This window comes from Typopeltis vanoorti, chromosome 2 (genome assembly GCF_054136105.1).
Source record: "Typopeltis vanoorti isolate ZY-2024b chromosome 2, IOZ_Tvanoo_1.0, whole genome shotgun sequence".
In the NCBI taxonomy this organism is placed as follows: Eukaryota; Metazoa; Arthropoda; class Arachnida; order Uropygi; family Thelyphonidae; genus Typopeltis; species Typopeltis vanoorti.
Window position 1 is genome coordinate 113821695 of NC_143550.1, and position 14091 is coordinate 113835785.

The window sequence follows — 14091 nt, forward strand, 5'->3', positions numbered from 1 at the left end:
TGACATGGTTGATATGTGCCCAGAGACATTTTGTTTAAAACTTCCTTTAGATTTTTTAGTCACTGAAAAATTAATTATAGTATAGGACTTGCACCCCATAAAGATCTTTTGCATATGCCTGAGAGTATGTGTACAACAATTTGGAAACACTTGTCAAGAGGAACTTTTTTTAGGCCTGTTTTCAGCCAATTCCATAGTCAGAATATCAACTGTAGAGTACATGCGTATACAAATAATAATTAAGAAGAATGCCTTCAAACCTTCAGAATGCATGCAGAGAAGTGGAGCCTAGCTACTTCCCAATTTCTAAAAGTTAAAGCAAAGAGGTATGTCTACTCTCTTTGAGAATGAAAGGTATTAGAGGATTTATTTTTATATTATAATTTCTTATGTGTCAATAAAAAGATATATAATGCCTTATTATAGGTACCTTCACTATTTGTTGATACATTATTAAATGAAATAGTTTTAAATAATTTATGTAAAAGAAAAGAAAACTACTTTTTATGACAATGTATATATACAATTCATAATTTTTTTTTCTATGCACTTCTTTATACAGATTATCGCAACAGCTGCGAGCAATGTATGTTACAGAAGAATCAATATGCACCAAAATCACAAAAGGGGATGGGGGAAAATGAATATAAAGCATGTTGAATGTAGCAGTGTTACTCCTTATTATACATATATACAAGATAGTAAGAATATATTAAATGCTCGAAGAACCTATTCTTCTTGCATTGCATCATTTGCTTTGGACTTGAGGATTTTCTTTGTCTACCAAAATGGACACCTATTCCAAAAATAAAGGAAGAATTAGTGCATCTGAAAATTTAAATGAATGCTATTTTAATACATAATGCATACAAAAATTCACAGTCACTGCTAAAATTTCCTTTTAAAAGTTCTATCCCCAGAACTGGGGATTTTCTGGTCTGGCATTCTTTATATGTGGTAACTTCAGATGATGTAATGAGTCTGTCAAGCCCATCTTGGATATGAACAGGAAAGCCATTAATGTTCCAAGAGTTATAAGTCCAAACAGTATAAATTAAAGATGCCAAGAAATTATATTCTTGGTTTCTTCCTTTATCCAAGTATAAGCAACCAAAATTTGCATGTGAAGTCACTTCACAACTGGACTACTACATAGAGGCTGGTGACTTCACATCTATTGCATTAGTATCCCATAATGCAGTGCATACATCCTTGTAGACATATATGATACTAGCATTGTGAAAGGGGGGGGCCACTATGCAAACTGGTTTCAACCTGTATTGAAGTCTCATCAGTGGGAGCCAGACTTAGAGATGATGCCATGGTTGAAGTAATGCAGAAGTCATATTTCCATATACATGTAGTCAAAAGGTGTCACACCTTATTACTAAAATACTCTGGATTAGAGATAGATGTTGAAAGTTTTTTTCACTTGGTTATACTATAAATTTAAGATGCCAAGAAATTATATTCTTGATTTCATCCTTTATCCAAGTATAAGCAAACAAAGTCTGCAAGTGAAGTGACTTCACAACTGGACTACTTGTATACAGAGACTAATGACTTCACATCAGTTGCATCTATCTCTAATCCAGAGTATTTTAGTAATAAAGTGTAGTGTCTGGGCAGTGGTCCCTCCCATTATGCATAGCATTATACATGTCTGCAAGGAGATATGCATTGTATTATGGGCTACTAAGGCGATAGATGTTGAAAGTTTTTTCACTTGATTATGCTATAAATTAAAGATGCCGAGAAATTATATTCTTGGCTTAATCCTTTATCCAAGTCTAAGCAAACAAAGTTTGCATGTGAAGTATCTTCATGACTGGGCTACTTGTAAATAGATGCTTCACATTAATTCTTCTTCTTACACTTTCACGAACCATTGAGGTTCTTAACTATCCTTAGAAGTCCAAGTTAGACTTCTCAACCATCCCCCCCCCAAGGATAGGGTGGTTAGCCCTATCCCCCCCCAAGTGTCCTATGTCTGTAGATGCATGTGTTCACGAGACTGGGCTTGCCTGTTTTTTTTCTGGGGTACGAAAAACCCGAGTTTCTGGGGGGTGAAAAAAATCCCCTACCTAACTAACCTTTAGTCGAAAGAGACCAGATAAAGGTTCCTCACATCTTAGATGGGAATCAAACCCAGGTCTTTCTGACCAAACTACAGAGGCTCTTTCATATCAATTTGCCTTAGTAAAAAAGGAACATTTTTACCAAAGGGGGAAAAAAAAACTTGCACCATCATAAAATGAATTCTCTTAACACTATTATTTATCTTTAAACAATGGGCACATTTTTTATGATATATTAAATATAATATTTATTATATAATAAAAAAATACTTAAATTAAATTTAAATCTGTACATTAAAAACTACAGAGACAATAATAACTGAATAGACTTCATTCCTACCATCCTATGTAGCATTGACATAAATTCTCATGTGAGGTAGCTTGCTTTATTAACAGATCCACCTGCTGAGGAACATCTAACATGAAATCAGGTCCAAAGTCTTTCCCTGCAAAAAGCAATTAGAACAATTAATAGCATCATGATCAATTATTAATAACAAAAATAAATAGCCATCAATTTAATGAAGGAGCAATATTTTTCCTTTATGTAATCAACTTCAGTTTTAGGGAATATAACCAAGAATATAATTTCTTGGTATCCTTAATTTATAGTATAACTAAGTGGAAAAACTTCCAACATGTATTAAACCAAAACATCTTTAATAATGTGTGATTAGAATAAGACTCGCACATATCTTAGATGGTGAGAGGCAATCCTTTGTAAGTTTAAGTTTGTATTTAACAAAGGCCTCAGAGTTTTCTTTAAACAAGCAACAGGAAATCTGAGATGACACAGATGAAGTAAGCACGTGTGTCACTAAATTTGATTTGAAAGTTTGTTTAAAAAAGGTGATGAGGCCTTACTTCACCATTCGAGCATAAATCGGAACTGCCTCTTACTATATCTAAGATATGGGGGGGGTCTTATTTTAATCACACATCATTAATTTTTTTTTATACAGTTAACAAACAACTAATAATATAATGTTTTGTCGGTTATACCTTTGCACTGTTTATCAATAACATCACTTGGCTCTCACAGTTTTAAATCAATCCACTGTTCATGTTTTACCTTGTAATTAACTATCATCGCCACTGATGATGGCCTGTAATATTCAGACTGAAATATATGGCTTTAAATAATAAATATTATTTACTTATTTCCTTGTGTTTTCATGGTAATTAAAGAAACCTCATGGTACAAGTACAGTATTTCTTATAGAACAATTACATTCCCAAACTGGCCATCATATCTTCTCTTAACTTCATTCACACTAGATGCACTCACCACTTCAAGAGGCAAACTGTTCCACGTGCTCACTGCTCTGTGAGAAAAATCTAGCTCTTATCCCTTTCATAACCATAAACAAGCTTAACTTTAATGGATGTCCCAGTGTTTTCTCCCCACCTTCCTTATCGTGAAATATTTCATCACATGATATCCTATAACACCCATTCAGAAGTTTAGACCTCTATCATATCACTTCTTACTTCTGTTAACCAGAATCTGTAGCCCATATACTCTTAATCTGTCCACATAATCTACATTCTATAATTCCCTTGAAACAGGTGTAGTCTTATCAAGGACTTGTAAAGAGATAAAATGACTTCCTTACAAGAATTGCTTCAACATTGCAATTATCCTCTGAGTTGTATTTGCAATTTTACCTTTGAACTTCAAATTTCTATCCAACGTAATGCCAAGTTCCCTAGCCTCATCAGTTTCTTGTAGCATAACCCTGGTAATATAGTATGCTGTTGGAAATGTCATTATGCCAAAGTGCGTACTTTTACAGTTACTAACATTAAACTCGCAGCTATTTTCATTTCCACAATATTCAAATCATTCTGTAAGTGCTGGAGATCAGTAGTATCCTTAACTGCCCTGGTATCTTTGCATCATCAGCAAACAACTGAAAATCTATTAGATCCTTCCTAATGTTATTAACGTGCACTGATCCCTGGGGTATACCACTGACCACTTTTAAACCTAACAGATTCACACCCACCTTTTCAGTGCTTTTATTTTTTGTGGTATGCAGCAATGACATACTACTGTCCAACCACAGATGTGAGACCCCTTGACACTTCTGCACATGGCAGAAACATCCATTCTAGTAATAGGGTAATCAATGATGAATGTTTATTATTATACATTGGAAAATAAGCTTTCTTTTATGAAAATTCCAGTTTTTAAAGTGATAACTATTTTGCTTGTACAACAGTTGGAAAATTTTACACATGAAGTATGTGATTTCGCATGTTGGTGACAAATTTGTAGATTGCCTTATTTCTTTCCCCACTTCAACATGAATTGACTCTTATTGGCACTATGCCAGCTAGGGTTCTTGCATCTGTGGTGGGACAGTAGCACCTTTATTAATGGTGATGTGTAAAATATAAATGTGGTACATTTAGAAATTTGCAATATTCAATAATTTTTACATTCTTTACTTAGTACACATACTGGCCACCGAATTAGAAACTTTTATTTAATACTGTGTTAGACCAATCCTGTTGGATCTTTAATACCAATCCTCTTCGATTCTCTGCACACAGTTCAGTGAGATATGAATCACGAACAGCCTTCATTAAATGCTTTGGGTCAGTTGCTGCACACAGAAAGTTCTGTTTGTTTGTACAAGCCTTTTCAGCTTGTGCAAACTTGCTAATCTCATTCCTGACCGAGCGTCTTAGGATTACAGTTACGCCTCTTAGAAAAGCAATGAGAGTTATTTCTTCACTGATTAAGTACCCGGGATATCTTACCTTTTGAGAAACTGGTCAGTTCTGCTGTTTTCAAAATTGTGGCTTCAGTCAGACAGGCACCCAAAATAAGTCTTTATCAAATTCCAAAAGATCCTTTGTTTATTCCATTGTGATTAACACTGTTGATTATTACTAACCAGCAGCAGCTTCATTCTTAAATAGTGATCTCTTGCATATAAGTGTATCTTGTATTTTGCATATTTAACACTGTTGATGATTAATTAAAATAAAAAGCCAAAAGGCTAGTTTTCTGGCAATTTAATAGATATTAAATGGATAAGAATCCTATATTGTTATATAGCCAGTAAGTGAAACTCAAGATCGATAACTACGATCTATGAGTTTCAATGCCGAAAAACTATCGGCGAAGGCAATTCGAAGCAAAGGTGGAGCAAGCTCCCTCACTATTCTTGATATTCTCTCATAATGTAAAACACAGCTCCTAGGAGATGTAATACTGTCATTACATTATGAGGGGAGGTCACTACCCAGACCGGTTTCAACCTTTTTTGAGATCTCATCAGTGAGTAGGTAGACCTGGAAAATATCAAAGCTTAGTGAAAAGAACTTACATACTTACATTATGAGAGAATATCAAGAATAGTGAGGGATCTTGCTCCACCTTTACTTCGAATTGCCTTCGCCGATAGTTTTTTGGCATTGAAACTCATAGATCATAGTTATCGATCTTGAGTTTCACTTACTGGCTATATAACAATATAGGATTCTTATCCATTTAATAACTGTTGATGATTACTAACCAGCAGCAGCTTCATTCTTAAATAGTGATCTCTTGCATATAAGTGTATCTTGTATTTTGCATATAAGTGATGTTTACATTTTTTAAAAATGAAAATTCCATTTTTTACTATATCTGTCATCATGATATTTGCTATGTAAAACTAAATTTTCTATATAAAAATTTTATTAAGAATTATCACATACATTTACTTATTTTTTATATACTTGTACAAGAAATTTATACTTAATTTTCTGTTCTTATTCCAAAAACATTATTACACAATGAAGTAAAAATATCAGTAAATAATTTTTAATTTTCTTTTCATGTCCATTTAATTTTCAACTTTTCCAGCTAGCAAAGATTGGGTACCAGCTGCACCACCTTACCTCAGTCCTGAAGATATTTTAAGGCGCAAACTTTGTTTGCTTACACTTGGATAAAGGTTTAAACTAAATTTATTATGGTCTAACCAAGTGCAAAATAAACTTCCAACATCTTTCTCTAAATTCAGAGTAATTCAATAATAAGGTGGTACACCTGTTGGCATCTCGTATAGGTAAATATGAGATTTACCTATATTACCTATAGAGGTAAATATGAGATTCTGCCTTTGTATTTCCACGTTTGGGTCTGGCTCCCACTGACGATACCTCAATAAAGATAGAAACCGGTCTGGGTAGTGGCCCTTCCCTTAATGCATAGCAGTATATATGTTCGCAAGGAGATGTGCTTTGCATTATGAGACAAGGAGTGATGAGAGCTTGGTTCACCTTTGCTCGGAGTTGCTTGGTGCTGCACCACCTTACCTCAGTCCTGAAGATATTTTCAGGTGCAAACTTTGTTTGCTTACACTTGGATAAATGATTAAACTAAATTTATTATAATGAGTACCAGAATATATACAGTGGTACCTTGGATTGCGTGTTTTGCAAGACGAGCAAAAATTTTTTAACTTGATAAACGAGCAAGGTCTTGCAATACATTATTATCTTGCAATATTACCAAAGCATATTACGCTTTGTCTGCTGAGCATCACGTGATCACAAGCCGCTCGGGATTGTGGGTAATCGTCTCTCACGCTCGGTCTGAGTCGGCATACCTCATTCATATAGTCAACATTTGTGCTAACGTTGCAGCACACACGTGGTGCGTAAAGCGTTTTTTTATTTTGTGTCCAAATGTAGTGACTGTTCTTTATTAACTGTACTATGACAATGGCCCCAATGAAGAAAAGGGTTGAAAAGGAAAGCAGTAAGAAGAAGGAGATGATTACGGTGGAAGTTAAAGGAAATCATCGGGAAGCATGAACAAGGTATGCAAGTGGCCGCCATTGCAAGATTTTATAAGAAGTCTACATCAACGATTTGCACAGTATTAAAGAAGAACTAAGGGGGCTAGATGTAGCAAAAGGAGTCACGAGAGTATCAAAGCAACGCCCACGTATTCTGGAAGATGTAGAAAAGTTGCTTTTGGTGTGGATAAACGAGAAGCAACTAGCAGGTGATACTGTGACCGAGATCTGTGAGAAGGCAAAGGCCTTGTATGCTGACCTCGTAAGTAAACTGCCAGGTACGTCTACAGAAAACGAAAAATTTTGTAGAAAAGCACCACCCGCAGGCTGTGGCAGTGCAAGCGATGAATCTGTTTAATGACAATGCAATGTCATATTTCCGTGAAATCCTCAAAAGGAGGCAAAAGCAAGTGTCATTGGATAGGTTCCTTGTTAAAATCGCACAAAAAGAAAAAGAGTCAACAGATAGCAGTGATTCCGTCAGTGACAACGAAAGTTGTCCTACAATACAATTACTGCAATATGTAATTGTAATGTAATTAATAAATTCGATTACTTTATGTATATAGTATTACATTTAAATACATAATAAAAATATAAAAAGGTATACATATATAAGGTATATGTATTTTGTATTAATCATTTTTATATGAATATTTTTGAGTTTTGGAATGAATGATCTGAGTTTCCATTATTTCTTATGGGGAAATTCGCTTTGATATACGAGTGCTTTGGATTACAAGCACGTTTCTGGAACGAATTATGCTCACAAACCAAGTACCACTGTATTGTTTTTTTCAAAAATTGGTGATACTTGTCTCTCAACCATCAACTTATCCAAGTCTTTTTATGTTCCAAACCCATACTCTTCAGTTAACACAAAAGCTTTTCATGTGGTATCCTATCAAATGTCTTATCAAAATCCAACAGTACCATAATGTATTCATTTCCTTTATCCAACTCAGCTGTAACATTGTTATAAAATGTGAGCAAATTGTTAAAAATGACCTTCCTTTATTAAACCCATGCTGTTCTTTGTAGAGTACAGCTTGTCTGTCAACCCATTTCTATATATGAGTTCTTATGAACTTCTTTGAAATCTTCACCACCATTCAAGAGTTACTGATAGGTCAGTAGTTAGACAGTTTTGATACCACCCTTACAGAATAGAACTCTCATGAATTCTTTCCATTCCTTCCATGAGTTAAGACTCAAATTATGGTTAAGAATGACAAACCATGGTGTAGGCACTTTGGCTGATCATTCCTTTAGCATACATGCTGATATCTGCATCTATCTCTATTACATAATTCTTACCCAGGTTATGCAATAGCTCTTCATTCTCATGCACCTCTATCTCTTCATCCAATGTAGTTGTAGCACTGTACCATGTTATATACACCAAACTGATATTGAAAGTTTTTTTTTCACTTGGTTATACTATAAATTAAAGATACAAAAGAAGTGTTGTCTGCCAGGTTCACAGGAAAAATACCCAGAGGGAGATGCAAGATATATAGCTGGATTGATACAGTAAAAAGTGCCTTAAAAGACAGAAATATAAGATCTAACAATGTTAGAGTCTTGACAGATAACAGATTGATTTGGAGGAAAATTGTATAGAGGAAGTTAGTGGTGATGTAAGTTTTTCATGTAGTACTATCATATCCTGTACACTCCCTTGAGGGTACATGCCAAGAATTTGATGATAAATTAAAGATACCAAGAAATTATATTCTTGGTTTCCTCCTTTATCCAAGTGTGAGCAAACAAGGTTTGTGCGTGAAGTAGCCCAGTTGTGAAGTCACTTCACAACTGGGCTACTTGCATAGAAGCTAATGACTTCACATCAAACACTTTAGTATCCCATAATGCAAAGCACATTTCCTTATAGACCAGTATAATGCTATGCATTATGGGAAGGGCCACTATTCAGAACAGTTTTGACCTTTATTGAGACATGTTTTAGTGTGGGAATAACTCTCCAAAAACTTGTGCAATCCCTAAGATTACCCAACAATGAGTGACCCAAAGGATCATGTAACTCACAGCATTAGTTCCACTCACTCACTCTGCTACAGCAGGCTTGTCCCTCCACTGAGCATAGCCACTCATATCTCAGGGAAAGCAAGCACATCAGTAGAAACCTGACCCAGAAGTGACACCAAGCTTGAAGTAATGCAGAAGTCATAATTCAATATAGGAATAACTAAAAGGTGTTCTACATTATTACTAAAATACTCTGGATTAGAGATATATGTTGAAAGTTTTTTCACTAGGTTATACTATAAATTAAAGATGCCAAGAAATCATATTCTTGGTTTCATCCTTTATCCAAGTGTAAGCAAAGTCTGTGCGTGAAGTCACTTCACAACTGAGCTACTTGTATATAGAGGCGAATGATGTGAAGTCATTAGTCTCTATATACAAGCAGCTCAATTGTGAAGTGACTTCACGTACAAACCTTGTTTGCTTACACTTGGATAAGCGATGAAACTGAGACTATAATTTCTTGGCAAAGTGACCATTTATTAAATGAACAATTTCATCAGCTTGTCAGAGTACCATCTGCATTCAGTAAAGTTATTCTTCCACATTCATTTTTACTTGTAGCACAACAGTAAAATTCTTATTCTTTTGGATTGCTTTTACCCTACAGAGGTAATTTATTTTCATACTCCAACTTTTCTAGCCTGTGTTTTATATTCTATAACTTCTCTCGCTCTTATTCTCATGATATTCCTTCCGCATAATCTTCTTCTTATGGATCTCCTGCAGGTTACACATCCATTTCACTTCAATCCTATTTGGTTTTTGAACACTAGGGATATATTTCAGATATTGCCTCATTTAAGCACTTTGTCAAAGATTCCCATGCATTGCTGATATTTTTTCCATTTAGTAACTGATGCCATCCAAGATAAAATTCAATACTAGTCAGCAGAATTACCATGTAATAACATGATCATTCTAGTTATTAGTTCATTTCCAGAGATCCCACATAATGTCAAATTAATAAATTAAATAAGATTTAAATGAATTCAATAACCTGAGATGAAGAACTACCTAAAGCTTTTTCTAGCATTACAAAAAAGCTCTTATTTGTAAAAAAGAGCTTTTCTTTTCTTTTTTTTTGCAATATACTTATCCTATACATGAAGGATACATATAGTACATCATTTTTCTTAAAGAGCTGGATTTTGAAGTTATTGGGATACACATTATGAGGAAGGCCATTGAAAGTTTTTTCACTTGGTTATACTATAAATTAAAGGTGCCAAGAAATATTCTTGGTTTCATCTTTTATCCAAGTGTAAGCAAACAAAGTTTGCACGTGAAGTAACTTCACAACTGGACTACTTGTATATAGAGGCTAATGACTTCACATCAATTGTCTTAGTATCACATAATGCATGTTTTAATAGGTCCGACAGTAAGTGGAGAAATCACTACTCCAGTGCCAATTGACTGGAGTAGTGATGGACAGTGCCTGTAGAAGAGATACACAGATGTTGGAACATTACATTTGTGAGATACAGGTTGAAGTGAGCTTGTGAGGGAGCATTCATCTGAGCTGAATTGCTCTCCCCTGGAAAGCATCATGAATTATTATTATTTTCCTGACCTTCATGTAGTCACAAGACTCATTGTGGGAGGTCAGTATTGATCAACACGAAGTTTATCAAAGCCACTCCTTAAAATCATCCACAGTCTGCATGTTCACCACTCTCCATGCAAAAAAAAAACTTACTTCTTACCCTTTCACTCGCCACCTCCTTTTTGAAACTTCCATGGCCTTTTGGAAGTTGTCCCTTGCTCCTTTCCCTTGTTCTACCATATGAAAAAAATCTTCTGTGTTAATATGATAATAACCCTTCAACAGCTTATAAGTCTCAATCATATCCCCTGTTTCCTTCTATTCACCAAGCTTTGCAGTCCATCTTCACAATCAACGTACAGTCCTGATATCATTTTTGTTATCTGTCTCTGCACCCTCAGCAAGGTTACTTCATTCCCTTCAAATTCTAGTGACCAGATCTGAAATCCAGATGTGGTCTGATCAAAACCTTATACAATGGGGCCAACACATTTTTATCTCTTGTGGTCAATGTTATTCTCAACATTGCTGTAATTTTCCAAGTTGTCTTCACAACCTTTGCAATATGTATTTGGACCTTAAATCTCTATCAACAATCACTCCAAGATCCCTTGCTTCCTCTATTCTTCCACTATAACTCCATCAAGTGAATACTGAAGCATCCCATCTGTGGATCCTAAATTTTAAAACTACATTTAATTGCATTAAACTGATATCCCCAGTTATTTGGTCAACTTTCCAGCTTATTCAAATTCTCTTGAAGATCCAAAACATCGGCACTATTAACTAATAATTCTCCCCAGCTTTACATCATCTGTAAACAACTGAACATCTCCCTGTGACAAAGATTGGACAGCAATGGTTCAGGGACCGAACCTTATAGAACTCCACTTGTAACCTTCCTACTCCCTGATATTGCTCTCCCATATACAACTCTCTGATATCTATCAGAAAGCCAATCACCAATCCAATTCATTAACCTGATATCCAAATTCACATGATACAACTTAAAAATCGGTTGTCATGTGGTATCCTGTCAAATGCCTTGGAAAATTCCAAAAAAATGACAGTGAATGCCTTATCCTCATCCTCTGCTCTTGTTACTCTATTGTAAAAGGTAACTGAATTACTAAAACAAGGGCATCCTTTAACAAATCTATGTTTGCCTGCATAAATATTACCAAAGGCATTTGACATGAAACCACATGATGAAAAAGGCTGCTGCATAAATTAAGAGGATATAGAATTGAAATTAAATTATTGACTTAGTGGTACTGTCTGTGTGTTTTGGGGGTGGGGTCAGTTGATATGTTAATGTTATTGGGAAGGCCCTGTTAGAAGATGTTTAACATTTGCTGGCAATGCAAAGATAGACAGGACAATCAGGAATGCTACTGATGTGCAGCATTTACAGAATGACTTCAAGAAGCTGAAACTATAAGCAAATATGGTCAATTCAATGTTAGTAAGTATCAAATTATGTGCCTTTGGTGTGCAAGATTTCCAACTTCATATTATAGTGGTAAGATTAAGCTTGGAAAAAGTGATGAGGTGAAGATGGTCTTAGAGTCGTGGTGGATAGTTAAAATTTAAAGGTCACATAACCAACTGTAACTACAATACAGAGAATAATTGCAATGCCGAAGCAAACACTGATGTATAAGGGCAAGGATATATTTGGTCTCCTTGGTTCTGAGGATGAAGAATCTGAGAAGGGGATGCAAAGTGTTACAAAGATGATAGCAGGATTATGAATACATTGAGCAAACACTAGTGAGCAGGAGAAGGAGGGAGTAATATGTTACAGTTCTCTGAACTTCTTGAAAGGGCCTTATGAGATACCAGGTGATGAAATTTTTCACCATACGGAAGGTAAGGAGACATTTGTGGAAGTGGATATAGTGCGCATAAGATTTAGATTTTTCTCTCACAGAGCTGAGCATGAATAAACAGCTTTCCTTTTGAAGTGGCAAGTACATCTAGCATGAATGAATTTAATAGCATGTATGTCAACTGGTGGGGTAGACATGTAGCCTCCCTTAACGAGTCCTTGAATTCCTGGAGGTCTCTGATAAAAATGATGGTGATAATAGGTTTACAGATTCATATAAAAAAAGTTACATATATATCAGGTCATTCCAAAAGTAATGTTGCTTTTAGCATTAAGTTTTGAAAGGATATAAAAGATAAATCACTTGCCACTTTAATCAAGTATATGCTCTTCCAATGTTGTAAAAGCTTCATAATGTAATTTCTATAGAATTCAGGAGGATTGGAGACAAAGAATATGCACAGGCTCAATTTCAGTGTCTCTAATGTATTGTATTGTATTTTTCATTAATGAAATGTTGTAAACTTCAAAATAAGTGGTAATCTGAAGGTGCAAATCAGAAGAATATGGAGAATGTGGAAGCTTTTCCCAGCCAAGTTGATTCTTGCACTATGAGGACATGCATTATTGTGGTGAAAAACAATACCCTTTCGACTGACCAGAGAACACCTTTTTTCTTTCAGTTGATTGAGTTGATCACAGTATAGTTATTGTTTTGTTTTGTGGCAAGAGTTCAAAGTGTATAATATTAGCTATATCCCACCAAATGCTTAACAAAACCTTCTGAGGGTCTTGTTTTGGCTGAGATTTAGCCTGTTCCCCCTGAATGAACCACTGCCTTCAGCACGTAACATTCATGTAAAAGTATCCAATTTTATCACTGGTGACTGCACAACTTGAAAACGGAGATCGAACCTCTCGAGAATGAAGAGCAGTGCCGATGTTGATGTACTCTCTTCAGTTGTTGTTCATGAGGAGCACACTTGCCGAGCTTAGACACTATTCCAAGTTCTTGCAAATGGCAATGGATGGTTAATAACATGACATCACCGACTTCACCCCCCCCCACGCAATTACACATTGGGATATAAAGTAAATGATAATTAAGTTAAGCAAATTCCCTTCAATAGTATTACACGTAAGAACAAAGCTAACAACTATTCAAATATTACTGAGATACTAAATTCTACTTTTCTTATCGCATCAAGTTAATCCTATCACATACAAATTACAAAAGATCTCTTCTAAACAATTCTTCTTACTCACAAACCAGGTTAACTTTCTAAGTAGAGACTGTTCACAGAGTTCCTTAGAATAAAGTTCTAAAATTCACAATCGTAAACAATATTCTTTCTTCTAATGAACATTCACACAAAATTAAGAGCAATTGCACCTTACCGACTTTTTTTTGCGTCGTTCTGCACGTGTTTGTCTGGATATTTCTCATCTGTTTGGCTGTCTACACGCCAACATAGGGGGTTACGCTATCTTCATTCTTTCTGCTGGAAATGGACTCAAAACCTTTGCATTTCAGAAACAACTCGATGGGGCTCTTCAGCGATGGCTTGATTCTGCTAGGACTGGAAATTTTACCTTCAGCTTTGCATAGAATCCAACTCATATTTACGAATGCTCGCTTCCCGACATCACTGACTTCACCCCCTTACGCAAAACTGCCTGCCAACTTCCGAACCACCAAACAGGAAAACGATACGACAAGAGACCAAGAGATAGCCCTGTGTTCCGGGCTCAACCCCTTTTATACTCCTCTAGAGTGCCCTC

General features: G+C 35.4%; 1 protein-coding gene across 7 annotated transcripts in view; it reads right to left on the bottom strand.

The window, feature by feature from the left end:
• Nucleotides 1-501: 501 nt before the first annotated feature.
• mTor (serine/threonine-protein kinase Tor) overlaps nt 502-14091 on the bottom strand; it is an 816233-nt gene continuing 802643 nt past the window's right edge. For all 7 annotated transcript variants that reach the window (XM_090412780.1, XM_090412800.1, XM_090412771.1 and 4 more), the window contains 2 exons: nt 2419-2524; nt 502-796 (listed from right to left, as the gene is read on the bottom strand). In XM_090412780.1, the coding sequence (XP_090268906.1) occupies nt 781-796; nt 2419-2524 (122 nt within the window). In that variant the 3' untranslated portion in view covers nt 502-780. The remainder of the gene's footprint in view (nt 797-2418; nt 2525-14091) is intronic.